The 15681-nt window shown below is 37.9% G+C and overlaps 1 protein-coding gene across 5 annotated transcripts in view; it reads right to left on the bottom strand.

The window, feature by feature from the left end:
- LOC127957250 (rhotekin) overlaps nucleotides 1–15681 on the bottom strand; it is a 64119-nt gene that overhangs the window by 26987 nt on the left and 21451 nt on the right. The window contains exon 1 of one of the 5 annotated variants that reach the window (XM_052555702.1): nucleotides 5322–6278. The exons of the other annotated variants lie outside the window; for them this stretch is intronic. Coding sequence (XP_052411662.1) covers nucleotides 5322–5345 — 24 coding nt within the window. The 5' untranslated portion in view covers nucleotides 5346–6278. Of the gene's footprint in view, nucleotides 1–5321; nucleotides 6279–15681 lie in introns of those variants that run through there. 5 annotated transcript variants of the gene reach the window in all.

Below are 15681 nucleotides of genomic sequence, written 5' to 3'. Positions count from 1 at the left end.
ATCCGTTTCACGTCATTCCACTAACACTCATTCATTTAAATCCACAATAACATCCGCCAAATCCTCTTTAGCACATAAAGCATTGTCCTGTCATTCACTTATAATTACGGCAAGTACTGCTCAAACTGAAGCAGGCTTTGGTCAGAAAGGACTCAGATTTTGTTGTTGTTGTTTACTCTTCTAATCTGCAGCTTTACTTGAAAGATGATTGCAAAGAGATGCATAAGCAATTATCAGGGAGTGAGAGAAAGAGAGAGGCCCATTAGTCAACAAGCTCACAGCTGAATTAAAATTCAACCACAGCACCATTTTATCATTCTGAGGGCTAGTGTGTATAAAGCTTTTTGCCTGATTCAGTATCACACTGTTTTCTTTCTCTTGTCTTCTGTCAATGTTCTTCCTGTAAGTATGGATGAACAGTCACTGCTAGTAAACCACACCAATACATGCAATCAATAAAGACTGTGTGCACAGTGTGCAGTTTACAGTAATGTTCTTCTAGTTCTAGTGCATTTCTACTGCAAACTGCAAAAACAAGATACTCATTCATTAAACTAATATGGAAGCTGCCTCAGAATTTTACTCCCACCTAATGGTGCAGATATAATAGTCACAAAAAACAAAAGCTTTCCATTATCAATAACACTGTCAGCCCTGATAACATTTGTCCATTAAAGAAAGTTTTCGATAACACTTTCCAGCTATGGAGTACGAGCTCATCATGTGAACCCCTATGAGTTGACCGGCTCAAGGTAAATATTTATGAGGCTACTGATATGGATGGAGTTTTCATCTTAGGTGAGAGAATATCATTTTTAAACATTCATCCTTCTTCCAAAATATTTGTCCTTTCGTAGGAATGCAGGGATTCTGAAGCCTATACCAGCAGATTCTAATGAAGGAACGAAAAAAATACATTTACCTTAATCTTGGCAATAACAATTCTAGATTTATTTCAAGTTCTGTTCACACCGACTCTGGAAACGACAGAAATAGATGCACCAACCCCAGAGATTTTTTACACATGAACAGATAGACATGCATTTCCCTGAGATCTTTCTCACGCAAGCCATGAGCAGCTCACAGCAAGACCGGACAGACTGAAAACACAGAAAAAAGGAGAAGAGAATACAACTGAGTCAAAGCAGAGAAAACATAGGAAGAGGCATAAAAAAAAAAAAAAGAAAAAGAGTGGTGGAAATCGCTTGAAGGGATACGGAATTTGTCAATTTTGAAAAAAACAACAACAACATGTGACTTGAAGGGGGAAACGAGGGAAATAGAAAGAGAGATATTTTAAGACATATATAGAGCATCTGCACCAGTTCAGTGTTTTACGATGTGCTCTAGTGACACACATATAGTTTTGGTAGGTCAAACACATCTAGGCATTCACAGAAAGCAGGATGAAATATCTAGCAGAAATGCTGGTCTCAGTGTGATCTGTGTTTTCCAGTATCTAGAACAGCTCACCGAAGCAGGAAGAAAGAGGGAAAGAAACAGAAGACTGCGGGAAACTGAAGAGAAGAGCATTTGCTGAAAGCATTTATTTGCTTAAACTGTCTGAATTGTTTTAGCACTTGATTCACTAAAAGCATAATGCAAATCAGATAACAGTACAAAAATGCCCCAAAATGTCCATTATGCAGGCAGGTTCTGAGTGCTAGGATCATGATCTTGCATATATTGCCGGGAATGCATCCTGACACCTGAATCAGCTTTTTTATATGAAAAAAAGAAATTATATAACTATATAATGCTCATCTCCATAACTTGATTATCGCTTGATGAACTACTGCTGCCAAAGAAATGAAAAGAAAAGCACAGTATAAACAAACTGGTTACTAGGGTGTTGATTAAGTGGTTGCATATATGCCTGAGTCAAAACAGGCCAACCTCAAGTTTTTTTTTCTGTTAAAACAGTATGAAAATAAGCAGCTTTGTCATCAGAGGGAATATCTTAGCCATATATTGTGGAATAGTAATATGGAAAATGGGGGTCCTTGGAGCAAAATGGATGAGAATCACTGGCTTGTTTGTTTATTTCAAATAACACACAGTCTACACTGAAGTCACATTCTTAAGGAACTTAATGTTCTTTAGAAATTAACACTCTGCAGAAAGCGGTTGTAAATTCCAAGTAAGTATGATTAATAAGCGTGCCTGTAGTAATCATTTACAACCAGCATGTCACCCTCCCGTGCTGAAACACCAGCCTTTTGCATCTTTGCTTTGCAGAAGGAGGTCAGTGAGCTATAAGGCAAACGGCCCATGAGGAACACACTCTGTTTAAACTCATAAAATAGTCTGCTTGTGTGGGATTTTGGTGTTTTGAGTGTGTGGACCTCCCTTTGCTCAAAGCAACCACCTCCAGATAAAGCACACAGAGCCAGTGACACACACAAACAGAAGTGCACATTAAAAACCTGCACACACAAGGCCCACATGCTGCTCTCTCTCCCACTACTACAACAAAATACTGCTCTCGAACTCGAATATGAAAACATAGCTGACACATGAATATTTAATAGTTCAAATAAAAACATCCCTCACAAAAACACCATCTCAAACACAATAAATATCTGCCTTTTCTAAATATGCACCTCCTTGACATAAACACAAGCATATACATAAAGAGCAGGTATATTTAAAAGTGGTTTACCTCTTAACTACTATGACTATTCACATTCACAACAACAGCAAGAAAGATTGTAGTTCACACTGACTGAACCATGCACTCCAAAAGACCTTTATCCTTAGTTCAGTTAATCAAATAAATTAAAGATTTGATTTTAACTTAAGATTTGATTTTAACTTACTTTTTAAATGAAAAGAGCTAAATTGATCCTCTGGTTGAAAACACAATTGAAAAAATAAAAAATAAGGATCTGTACATAAAACATAGGTGATACAAAAATATTTTTGCCTCATCAAAAGTTGATAGAAAAATATAGTAAAAAAGTGAATGACCCTTTATCCCTTTGCTTTCTGGTTAGATTCATTTTTTTTTATTTTGCTTTTGATTCGAATAGGCCTTAAAATTGTTAGAGCAACTGATTCCACCACACACACACAAACATATGAGCAGGCACTCATGAATACACCCTTCCATATGGGCAATGTGAGTGTGAGTGTGAGTGAAGCTGAGGATTCAGCAGTGCTCCAGTGTGATGAACACATTGGCATTTCAACCTCTCAGACTGGCAGCCACAGTGACAGGGCTGCTTCACTCACCCATGCAGCCTATAGGGATATCTCTCTGTCTCTGTCTCTGTCCCAAACCATCTATGCTTGACAAATGGCACTGTCAAAACAAACTCTACACACAGTCCTGCTTGACAGTAAACAGTCTTGCTGCTAAGTCTCCCATGACTTCACATGAAGGTCTAATTATTTGTAAGTTGAAACAGATGCTTAATAAAGCAGTTATGTACACAATGAAGATGCTGTAAAAAAGAGAACTAAAATGCAACTGTAACATGAAATCTACAAATATAGTTAAAGCTGTGATTTCTCAAGCGGCGATATGGTAGCTGCATCTCTGAAGACAATTGGGAGGAAGGAACAGCATCTCTTCAGCAAATATTGATTCACTAAATGCAATTCGACTGCAGCAGCAGCAGCAGCAGCCAGCAGGCCTGAACTGAACCCAGCACATCATGACAATCACCAAGCATTCCCACATTGATCTTCATTGATTAAATTCCTGAGAGAAAACACCACGCTGAGGGTCAAGAACTAAATGAATCCAGGAAATCTTCAAAACGGAAAGAGCAAGCTGTCTCTGCGTCTAATCGTCTCTTCAAACCTGACCTTTTCTGCATCAGACTGCTGGTGGTTTAACACGGTCCTGACACTGAATCCTCACAACAACACACTGACTCAATGAAAACAGCAAAAAAGTGAAACAGGGAGGAGAGGGAGTAATGGTTGGTTGGAGGAGTGCGTTTCTGATACTGTGTGGCAAAGATCATGTGCTAATTTTTAGCGTGTAGATGTATATGACTTTAATAGATGTAACACGATAAGAAGGGAAAAAGCTGAACATCACTGATTGGAAGTCCAGCCATTTCCAGGAATCTATTCAGTGTGCGTCAAAGTACCGGTTCCAAAAAATATTCAGTGGTTCTTTTATATAATATTACATAAGCTAAAATGTTTTAATAAAGTCAAGTAAAGGAACAGCTTGTCTCTCTTTTGAACAAATCAAACCAGTTTGATTCAAAACCAAACCAGTTCAACTGATTCAATAAAAAACATCAGATTCAAAAGAGTGATTTGTTTATCAAACCGTTTGATTCAAACCAGGTCAAATTACCTGCTGAAAATTCCATATTCAAAAGAATCATGTGTTTACCAACCAGTTTGATTTGAAACAGCTCAAATAACTCACTGAAAATATCAAAATATATTTTTACAAATCGAAATTCCATAATTAGCAGTGCTTTTTAAGTAAAGAGACCTCATAATTATGTGTACGTCAACACTACACTGGCTATGGGTTTAACAGCTAATGCTCTCTCAGCCATGAACTGTAAGAAGACTTACAGGGTCTCAACCAGAACCTATGCAGTATATCCTAACATGATAAACTACAAAAGTAGTTCCATTACAAACCCTCTAAAAAAATGGCCTCAACAGAGCCCCTTACACTGATTTTTTTTAATTTTCTTTAATTTTTTGGTTTTGTTTTTCTGGAAAACTCCCCTCCCATTAATTCAGTTACTGCAGAACAGTAGAATCATTGTTTCAGGAATAATGATCTCCTACCACAATCCATCCTGTGCGATCATTTAAACAATTTAATTGGAATGCGTTTTAATAATATGAATCGCCATTGCTCTGTTTTGGCAATGCATCTTGTTGCGTCTTTTCATTAAGACAAATTCACAGCCCTTCTTTACGGTCATCATAAATATTTTAATTGGAAAATTATTGAATTAAAAGTTAATCAACTTTTTAAAACAACAATAGAGCTAAGGGACAAATTTCTCAACAACAACAACAGCACACCAAAAGAAAATACAATGAGATCCAGCAGGCTAAAATGACAAGCCTCCTCCGCGCATCATCTCGTGAATGCAGGTAGCTACTGAGTGCGCGTGGGTATCTGACCTTGCTGCACGCGCACCTGCACACAAACGCGCAGCGTTCGCTGAGATAACAGCATAACATCTGTTACACGGATGCATTAACATCACACTAGAGTATATTTACGACATAAACCACATTTATAACACAAACCCTGACAGTACCGTCAAAATACGCCATCGTGATCAGACCGAGAAATCAGATATTTAAGTGTAAACGTGATCACTTACTCGCTGATTCTTCGTGTTATTCATGTTTGAAAAGTCCCTCGAAGAAGCTGGAACTCTGAAATCACCGCGCGGTCTTACGCAATCCGGCCCATTCACTGCAACTCTCAAGTGATCAAGTGATCAAATGGCCATTCCTCCGCAACAAACAGTACGTGACTGTGTCACAGCGTTAGAATGAATGCTTGCCCGGCACCGTCGGTGTTTGACACGGTCATCTGGCCGTGCTCATCTCTCAGCTGTCATCGCAAGCCGCTCTCTCTCTCTCTTCAGTCCAGAGGGGGTCACACGAGCTGCGGTGAGTGAGAGCCAACCAGTGGGGCTGGAGAGGGGGCGGCGGTGCTGCTGACTTCTGTAGGGTTTACAGACACGGTCCGGTACTAGAGAGCATGTAAACAAAGATGCAAATACATCCCGCGCCGCCTTGTTGAATCAACACAAAGCTGTCAGTCTATGCGCCGCTGGACCACAGTAATCTCGGTCTTCGTCCGCTTCAAGTCCTCCGTGAATTACATCACCTCTTTAAGAATAGCAGTGAGCGCTCGGAATAACGCGCCTCAGTGGAGCAGGTGGAGAATATGGTTCAAATCAGCACGTGGGTTAAACCAATTAAATCTTTACAAAGCAGCGAGAGTCCGAAGAGACAAAGTTGGCAAAAAAAGAGTTCCACGATTAAAGGTGAATGTTCAGACTCTTACTTTGATTAGATACAAAAAAAAATGCAGATTTACGCAGGGGTTTTCAAACTTTTAGATCCCACCATTAACCTGATAATCAACTTCCTTCTATTCAGTTAATGCTGAATGTATAAACTTTTCACATTAAATGTAGGCTAGCTTTGTACAGAATAGCCTATATGTAGCATCTTTATAGATAATATTATTGTCTATCAAAATAGTGCAAGCTAATGGTGATGACAACTATTTCTTACTGTTACTGTTGACCTACAGTTTAATAGCTGTCAGTGGATTAGATGATTTCTGATATTAAATTAATACAGTAATCAAGTATTTTTAATTCTTAAAACATTGTTTGAGTTTTTATTCTCTGAAATGTTACACAGATCCCATTCCCCATTTTGAAGACCCCTGTCAAAATTATTTTAAAATAAGACATGGTTCTTGAACAATTTTAATACAATGTATTGTATTTTGTTCATTGCACCACCACCATTGCATCATATTACTACTTTATAAGGATTAACTAATATTAAACAAGCCATTTTATATGCAGAAATACATATAAAAGTATGTTCATTAAGTCAAATTTACCTGCCCTGGATGTCATTAACTGCTCATTAGATGCTGAGAGCCTTCATTATCTAGTGGCTTTCTTAAAACAAGAAACCCTATGATAATAATAATAACAATCACAGCTCAGGCATATCCAACTTAGCCACCCAGTTCAGAAGCATTTTCAACAACCCTGTCGTGTTTCACACAATTTAATTTACTTGAATCACACAAAGGTCTAGTGCTTGCCCCGGGTGGACTGAAGCCAGGACTATGACAGACATGCTCTTAAATTCATTAAGCCACTTCAGATGGCTGTTGCAGGGGGCACAGCAGGTCGTATTCAACCAGGTGGAAAATAGGTGAAGAGTGAGCCAGCAGAATGAAGATGAATGCCAAAAGGGCCCTATGTGCTGTTGGGGGTTTTGTAGGACAGACTGCCTGATGTAATTTAACAATACAATCAAAAGCACACAGTAAGGGTGGAGTGATACTGAATTATATAATGAATGTATAGTTATATAACAAAATATTCCAACCTAGGCTCATTGGAACTACATGTCACTGTTTCCAGCTCAGATGAACATTAGAGGCAGCAGTATAACTTATAAGTACAACTTACCCAACACGTTCACGTTAGAATCACATAACTAGCTCAATATATGTATGGCTTTTCAGATAGTAAACTTGCTCGGCAGCTCACCTGATACAGCATTGCACTAGCTTGGGTATAAGTCCCGTGAAACACAGGTCAAACTATTCCCGAAAAAAGAACTCAAAGCCTTGTACAAGCAAGTTCAGGTGGCATGGTTGGGGTTCATGAAATGTGTTTTTTTTTTTTTTTTGCTTATGTCAACACTTTAGGTTTAGTTTGAGCAGTGGGTAGATTAATTTCCAACACAACAGAGCATTAACATTTTATAGCCACTCACAGAACATTAATTTTTTTAACTGCCATGATACATACAACGACTAACATAATATGCTGCTACACTGACATGAACTGTTTTGAGGAAAATTAAACATGCTATTCAGCGCCAGACACTTGACAGTTCACTTTAAATGTGCAATGAAACGTGCTACAAACAACACAATATCATTTTGCAGAAATGTACCCACATGAATGTTTTTTGACACTGGGCTGTTAAATAAACCTGCATATGCAAATTATAGCTCCTTTAGTGTACGGATCACCTGAAAAAGTAGGTTTTGCAGCAATGGAGCCAGTCAAGTATTTACATTAAGCCTGGCTTGAAATATTTGGATACTTTTGTGGTGATTTAGGATAAATATGTGTCAAATATAGAAAGAAAGAAGAAAAAAAGTGTCCTTTTAAATAAGTGTAAAGGATATGAGGTGATAAGCTGTGTGGATTTACAGAAGAGTGAGTAAAAAAAAGGGGAAACAAAGAAAAGGAAGTGAGTTACAGTAGGGAATTGTCTTCCACAAATCAATGAACATGGTGAGAAACAAGCAAAGATGAAAGAAAGCTTTATAGTGGAAAGAGGATTTCTGACCTGACACTATTTCACACAAATCCTCAGGATGTTCTATATGTGCCCACAGGCTGTTACATATGTCAACACCCATGTGGAAACTCATATCTAGCAGTTAGGGAATGATTTCATAACAGTGCAGAAATAAGATCTGATCAACAACAGCTGCACCAACTGCCACAGACAGTATCACTGGTCACAAGGAGCAAGAGAATGTGTCAGGGCCATCATAGAGTAAAATTAGCATTGTGTTAATATGTGCACTCATGTGGATTTTAAAGAAAGACCAAAAGACAAGGAAAGGGGGTGGGAGACAAACTGAGACAGGAAGCCGTATGTTGTGGAATGTGAGAGCATTATGTATTTGTGTGCAAAAGTAAACATCCAGAGGACAGTGAGACTGAAATTCCTGACGTCAGTACGTAAGGTCACAGAGTGGCCTGCTGGGATACAGCTAGAGACAAACACAACTACAGATATCAATACCAAGCTTAAAAAAAAAAAACTTAAAGTTGTATAAAAATAAACATATTTGAAATTATCTCACTTGCCCAACTCCTTTAAATTAGCAAGTCTATCAAGTCTATCAGGTTTGGTGTTTAGTCTCCTCAACCATCCTCTGTAACTCTCCCTTTATTGGCTTGTGATTTCTGATTTCTACCATTTTACTTTCTCATTGGATGGAATGTTTTTTTCTCCAAAGCAAAGAAAATCTTGTTTCCTATCTGAGGCGTGTTGACTGAAGTTTGTTTCCTTCCTCACCATATACAGCACATCCAAAACATTGCCTCTTTTTAAGTACAGGCTTGTTATATTCAGACTGGTCCTGATGTCATGGGTGCATTGTACTATATGCCACATTCCAATATTGTTGTTGTTCTACCAATAAATTCTGAGAAATATACAGTTAGCATTTCTGCCCTCAGGAGAGGATGTGCATTGAGGCAGGAAATGAGCAATGTGGTTTGGAAGTTGACCACATGCCACAACTAGAGCAACACAACATGAGATATTTAAAATCTTCCCCATTTCATCACAGATGGAAAGGAAAGAATTCCTCAGTGGCATTATACTCTCATAAAGCTGGCATATGCAAAAATACATTTGAATAGATAAACAAAAAACAATAACATTTGATGTTTCTATATGCAAATCCATATTCACTGTGTCCTTTTGCTGACTGACATTTGTTAGATTTTACTTGTTATACTCACAAATCACTCATTTGCAAAATTCTACAATGAGCAGTTATAAATTGCTGATATTGCTGGAAACAAAAACAGCCTACAGTATCAGATGAAATACCACAGAGCTGAAAATCAGCTGTTAAATCAGTGGATTTATTAAAAGGCTTTTTGAAATATTGATTTTTGCATTATTGCAAAAAGCTCAGCAACATGTCTACAGTTGGACGAAGCAACAACAACAAAAGTTATGTACGCTTTTTTTCCTGTTGTGGTTCCCATGCTATGTGCCATTCAAAACTGAACTAAGTCTTTTTAATTAAAATTAAATTCCTAAACTTTTAGAATTAGAACTGTGGTGGAAACAGGATGCAGAACTGGAACTTTAATTTAAATTTAAGGAAGCAGAATTGCAACAACTTAATTTCATTCCATTCCATTGATAACAGAAATTCATTTAAATGTATATTAACTTGAAAAGTGCAGTTTGTCAGGACAGGTTTAATGGACAGAGAATGATACAATTCTATACAATGACAGAACTATAGATAGATAACATGTGAAGTGGTTTGTCAAACAAAGGGTTAATCTATAGCGTTGATGCCAGCTCATCCCATCCCAGCTGAAGACTAGCCAGCCCCATCCCTTAGCCAATGGGAGACATGCAGTATCTACACAGCGTCACAGTAAGCTGGATTAACCTAAAGGATTCTTGATCACAACAAGATTACATACATACATGCCCTGTCTTGATGCATGGCCCATTTTATCTGCTTATTGACAGAGACACGTTATTTATTGAGCAGCTGACCAAAGATCAGTTTCCAAGAAAGGATAAAAAGGTTACAAACGTATCAAGAATATCTTTATAAGTTAATAAGGGTTGTTGGCCCTCCAGCAGTGTCTTAAAGGGATAGTTCACCAAATAATGAAAACTTTTACTCATCATTTACTCACCCTTGCGTCGTTCCAAACATGTCTTACTTCTTTGAAACAAAAAAGAAGATATTTTGGTAAACAAACAGTAAAGATTCAAAGTGATTTCTATTGAATCGGAAAAAGAAAGTCAATAGGAACCAAAACAGTAGGGTAACCAACATTCTTCAAAATACCATTCAGTCATACAGGCTTGTAATGACACGAGGGTGAGTAAATGATTATTATGAGTATTTTTGGATGAACTACAGTATCAATTTAAACAAGCTATACTCGACTCATTTAATGCAGATTTATTAAGAAAGTGATTCATCACCCTGCAGATCTACTGGTATTTATAGTAGCTGATAATACTGTAATCTTTTTGAGCACACTGGTGGTAAACCATGACCCATGACTGGACTCAAGTGTATAGTAAAGAGTCTAATTTAAACACACTCATACAACTTTAATTAAATGCAATTAAGATAATGGTTATTCCAGTGAAGACCCTTTACTGCACATCTAAACCTAAACTACAAAGCTTTACAAAAACAAAGCAGCCCCATGTGCTTCATCTGCTTCAGCCCTGCAGTAGAAGCCCTCTTGCATGACCTTGACCCTTCTCCAGTTTAAATATGAACTATGAAGAATGACATCAGGGGTTTGTACCAATGACATCAGCAGATGAAAACAGAAACTGACAGCTTTTGCTTCTTAACACCTTCGTCAGCCCACGTGAACCTCAGCAACTGCCACTACATGGATAGCAGGAGTCTGACATTGCTTAACTGTTCGCACAAGGCAAATATATTTCCACTGGCGGAGCCATAAATCTAAATGGAAAGGTTCAGCAATGATGCAAGCAGAGAACTGTAGCTCATCTATTTCATAGGTACTGACAGATACCTAAGCACTAGATCATGAAAAGGTGCCACTTCACTACAGGGAGGCTAAAGGAGGAGAGATCTGAAATGAAGGGTTTGTGAAATTGAAGAACGGGTCAAAGTTTTGCAATGTGGACATAAATCATGTTTTAATAAAAATGAATGAGCAGAATAAATGTCATACCTGGGCAGCAGCTCCATATAACGCAATTCTGTATTACTCTGAGGGAACATGATGACCTGCTAAAAAAAGGTCAGTCCCAGGTGTTTGTGTGCATTTTTTAAGTTCATGAATGGGATTCTACAAATCTGCAAATCTACCATTTCAGAATTTATTAAAATTTATTAGAATTTATGTATTTATTGCTTTTGAGTACAGAATCAAAAGTTGCACAGAAGGTCGTATAAGAGCTCATGGCTCATAAACCTGAAGTTTGAATCTGGGCATAGTCATGTTCCAAGTGGACGACTGATATATTGGCTGATATTTTTAAATGCTGGCATTTTTAAATTAACAGCATTGGCAGATAAGTGTTTATTGTTTTTATTGTTTTTGCCCATTAAATGTCATAAATTGGACTTTTCATGTCATTTTCATATTCTTTATGTAATGCATGTAAAATTATTTATCGCGATTAACCACATCCAAAATAAACGTTTGGTTTTTTTACATAATAAATGAGTGTGCACTGTGTATATTTATTTAGTATATAGAAATACAAACACATACGTGTATATATATATATATATATATATATATATATATATATATATATATGGCACTAGTATACTGTTGTTGTTCTCTTGTTGGTCTGATTGGTCTGATTGCTTCTATTGTTCTCATTTGTAAGTCGCTTTGGATAAAAACATCTGCTAAATGATTAAACGTAAATGTAAAAATATGTTATGTGCATATATTAAATATATTAATATAATATAAATATACTGTATATACGTGATTTAAAAAAAAATATATATATACTGTATGCGTGCAGGGATATGCCGGTATCAAATTTTCATGTTTTGATTTATTGCTAATGCTTTTATTACAGTATTCGGTATTATTACGATATTGAAATTGAGTTTATAAAAGTGGTCACAGAAGTGCCCACGATAACAATACCGTGCATATTCATTACCGTGATATATCGCATTACCAAATACCGGCATGTCTATATGTGTGTGTATTATATATACATAATAAATAAACAAAGTACACTTACATATTATTATGAAAAAAAAAAACATTTATTTGTTATTAATCTTTTGACAGCACTAAACTGAATATACTTTTAAATTCATTCATTGGTATGTTTATTTTATTTACTAATTTATATTAAATTGTGTGATATCATATTTATAAGCTTTATATCAGCCAGTGGCCACCAAGCTCTCATATTAACATTTGCCATCAAAAAACTACTGTATATTGGTTGAGCAGTGAGGAATAGTCCCAATCCCATCCCCCCTCACTTTCTCTATCATTTTCCTGGATGAAAGGTCTAAAAATAAATGAAAAGAGCACCCCCAAAATAAAGTGCTACTAAAGTCTACTAAATCAATTTTATCCCCAAAATTAAAATGTACTGGCCATGCTGAAAAAGCTGTGCTGTGCTGAAAATGAGCAATAAATTAAACACCAGCATCCAGACAGGTTGCACATCATCTGCAGAGCCCAGGAGCAGAGAGTGCCAGGAGAACGAGGGCTTCTCTTCAGCTGTATCTGATAAACTAAACACCCAACACTTCAATAGTCATATCCCTGGAGCCCGGCCAGATGGTTCCCGTCAAACTGTGCTAAGGATGAACAAACAGCGTAAAAGTCCATTATCTCATCCGTGTTGACTGAAGCTTTTGAGAAGCAACAGCAGTAAATTGCTAGCGGTTCTCTAGAGAGTGGAGGTGTGTTGGTTTGTTATACTGATGCTGAAATGACCCTCCTACTGTTCCATTCACCCCGCTGTCCAAAACTACCAATGTGAGGCTCAATTCAATTACACGACCAAACAGGCTCTATTCGCTTCCTCTGCAGGTGGCTAAAGGGAGAGGTCCCCGCATAAACACCTACATTACAGAACAGCAGAAAGACTGATGAAAAATGTCACTCATTCTATCACATCAAACATTTTGTTTGGGGGAGTAAAATTACAGTGAGTGGTTTGTCCTTAGGTTTAGTTTCTTTCATCATATAGAGCAGCTGACTGGGTACTGCCGGAGGACTCAAACCACACCAGAAATTAACAGTGCTGCTTTCATTTCCAAACTCAGTCCTCCTGAAACCATGAAGGAAAGTCATATGAGTCTAGAAACAGCAGCCAGATTCAGGCTAATTTAGCTTGTTCTGCAGGGATACACAAAACCAAAAACATACCAATCTTCAAAAGCAGTGAAAAGGTATAAAAATAGTTTGTAGATTTGTGTTATTATACAAAAATATACAAATAATTGGTCATATTAATAATAATAATAATATCTGTATACATATTTCAAATTTCCCCACAAAGCCGGTTCACATCAACACAGTAGGTGGTGCTTAAAACCTCCACAAATTTCAGCAATACAACAATTTTTTCTGACACTCCCCTCTCAGAGAAGAAAGGATGTCAAACAGTTTTCACATAAAAAAATTTTTTTTAGAAACAAGAAAACTACTGCTATGGCTAAATGGCAAAATAAAAAATAGCAAAAACAATTTTAATAAAATAAATAAATGTGACATTGACGGCAAGTAAATTTGTGTGTCAAACAGATGAACAGCTGTTCATTCAAATGAAAATGTTTTTTGCCCTGCATTTTCACAAGGATCATTCATCTTTGTATAAACAGGCCTTAAGAGTGCATATAACCTTAATGTTTTTTTTTTCCACAGTCCTCTGTGAGATCTATGAGAGGCAACACACATAGACCCATGATTGATGCGTTATGATGTATTGATATGAAAAGTCTTGTCAGGGAAATCTGATAGATAGAAAATCTTATGCAGAAACATATGCCCATTAACTGAATTCTGACTCAGCAGATTCTGCACGTCTTATCTTGGAGAACATAGGCTCATTTTCTAAAAGCATAACATCTAAAATGCCTGAGCAGGGCAGGCAAGATAGGATAAAGTAATAAAGTATGGGGCCAGGGTGAGAGCCGGCGGTCTCCACTAACACTCGGGATTCTGGGAGGTGTTTTCCAAAGGAAGCTGGCTCGAATCGAGACGTTTGGCTGGTTCCTGCACACAGAGTGTCTATTTCAGCCCTGTTCCTGACTACACAAGCGTCCAGGCCAGGAACGATAGAGGCTGCACTGAGGTGTGGGGGACCAACTACAATGCCCTCTTTCACTACCAGCCTGTGCCCTCCTCCTTACACCCCACCCAGCCTGGAGGGCATGAGGAGTGCCAGAGCCTTGCAGATGCAGGGCCTTGTCACAAAAAGTAGTTACACTGTGGCGCCTTGTAACCAAGAATGTATGTTCAGAATGGAGTTATTTGCGAAGAAGTTAAGCATACAGTAGTGGTCAAATATGTACTCTCACTCTCATTTCTTAACATTCGCTTTGGTTCCTTGCCACTGTTGAATTTGGCTTGCTTGGTTTGGGTTTAAAAGACTTAACATTTAGTAATGTCGTTTGACTTGTGATTTGACTGCACTGACACTATCGGCTGAAAGCAAAACTTAAGCTTTACGAAGACACCTCTATTCTGTAGAGCTGCTTTATAGCTATATATAGAATGAGATGCGGGTGAGTAACTAATAACACATTTTCATTTTTGGGTGAACTAACCTTTTTAAATACTTCACCAGCTGAACCAACAGCATGAACATGAATGGATGGATGAATGGGCACACGGTGCAGTAAATGGCTGTGGTATGCACTCATTGATGACCTCTAACCTTATGAATCCCAAAGACAGCCATGTCTGGCTTGGGCTGACCACTCCAGTTCATCTCAACAAAAGGCTAAACTAAGCTCAGCATTCCAAAGGCATATTTAAGGTTTCTTGTGGATGTTAGAACAAAGAGAAGTGTAATGCAGTGAAATTTCATACCTAAACTGCCCAAACTGACACCTGTACCTGCCAAATTATGGAGATTATCTGAGGTGGATTAAGGTCACGCTGGGGTTCTAGGTGAGGTGAGAGGTCTGCCCTTTCCCAAGCATTTCATCATGCTCCTGGCTGGAGTTCAAAAGCCCACAGGACATCATGGGTGGAGGCCAGAGTTATGAGCTCCTTTTTCCTTGTGCAAGCACAATAACATTCTACTGGTCAATTTAGTCGCACAACATACCATAAGAAATGAACACAAGCAGCAGCTATCACCCCTGCTGGGCTGGACACACAAAGGCCACACTGCTCCACCTGAGGAGAGGAACCCTGGTAAACACACTGCTGGTAGAATATAGAGAGACCTCTGTATCTGCTTCAGATCCCTGTAAACAAGCTGTGTGAATGGACAGAGAAATCACCAAACCCATGTAACATCTTCAGCTCATGTTATTGACTCAAAAATGACCGCGAACTGAAGAGATACAAAGATCACATTGTTGCCCTACATCAATATGTCCTTGAGTGAAACTGTGAGACTTTCAGCTAGAAGAAGAGCACAATGAATTGCTACATCCTTGATACATGGCAAAAAAACAGATGAAACATATTA

This window comes from Carassius gibelio, chromosome B5, assembly GCF_023724105.1.
Source record: "Carassius gibelio isolate Cgi1373 ecotype wild population from Czech Republic chromosome B5, carGib1.2-hapl.c, whole genome shotgun sequence".
Classification (NCBI taxonomy): Eukaryota; Metazoa; Chordata; class Actinopteri; order Cypriniformes; family Cyprinidae; genus Carassius; species Carassius gibelio.
Note: the sequence above shows the minus strand (reverse complement) of the source record. Positions and strands in the feature narration are given on the sequence as shown.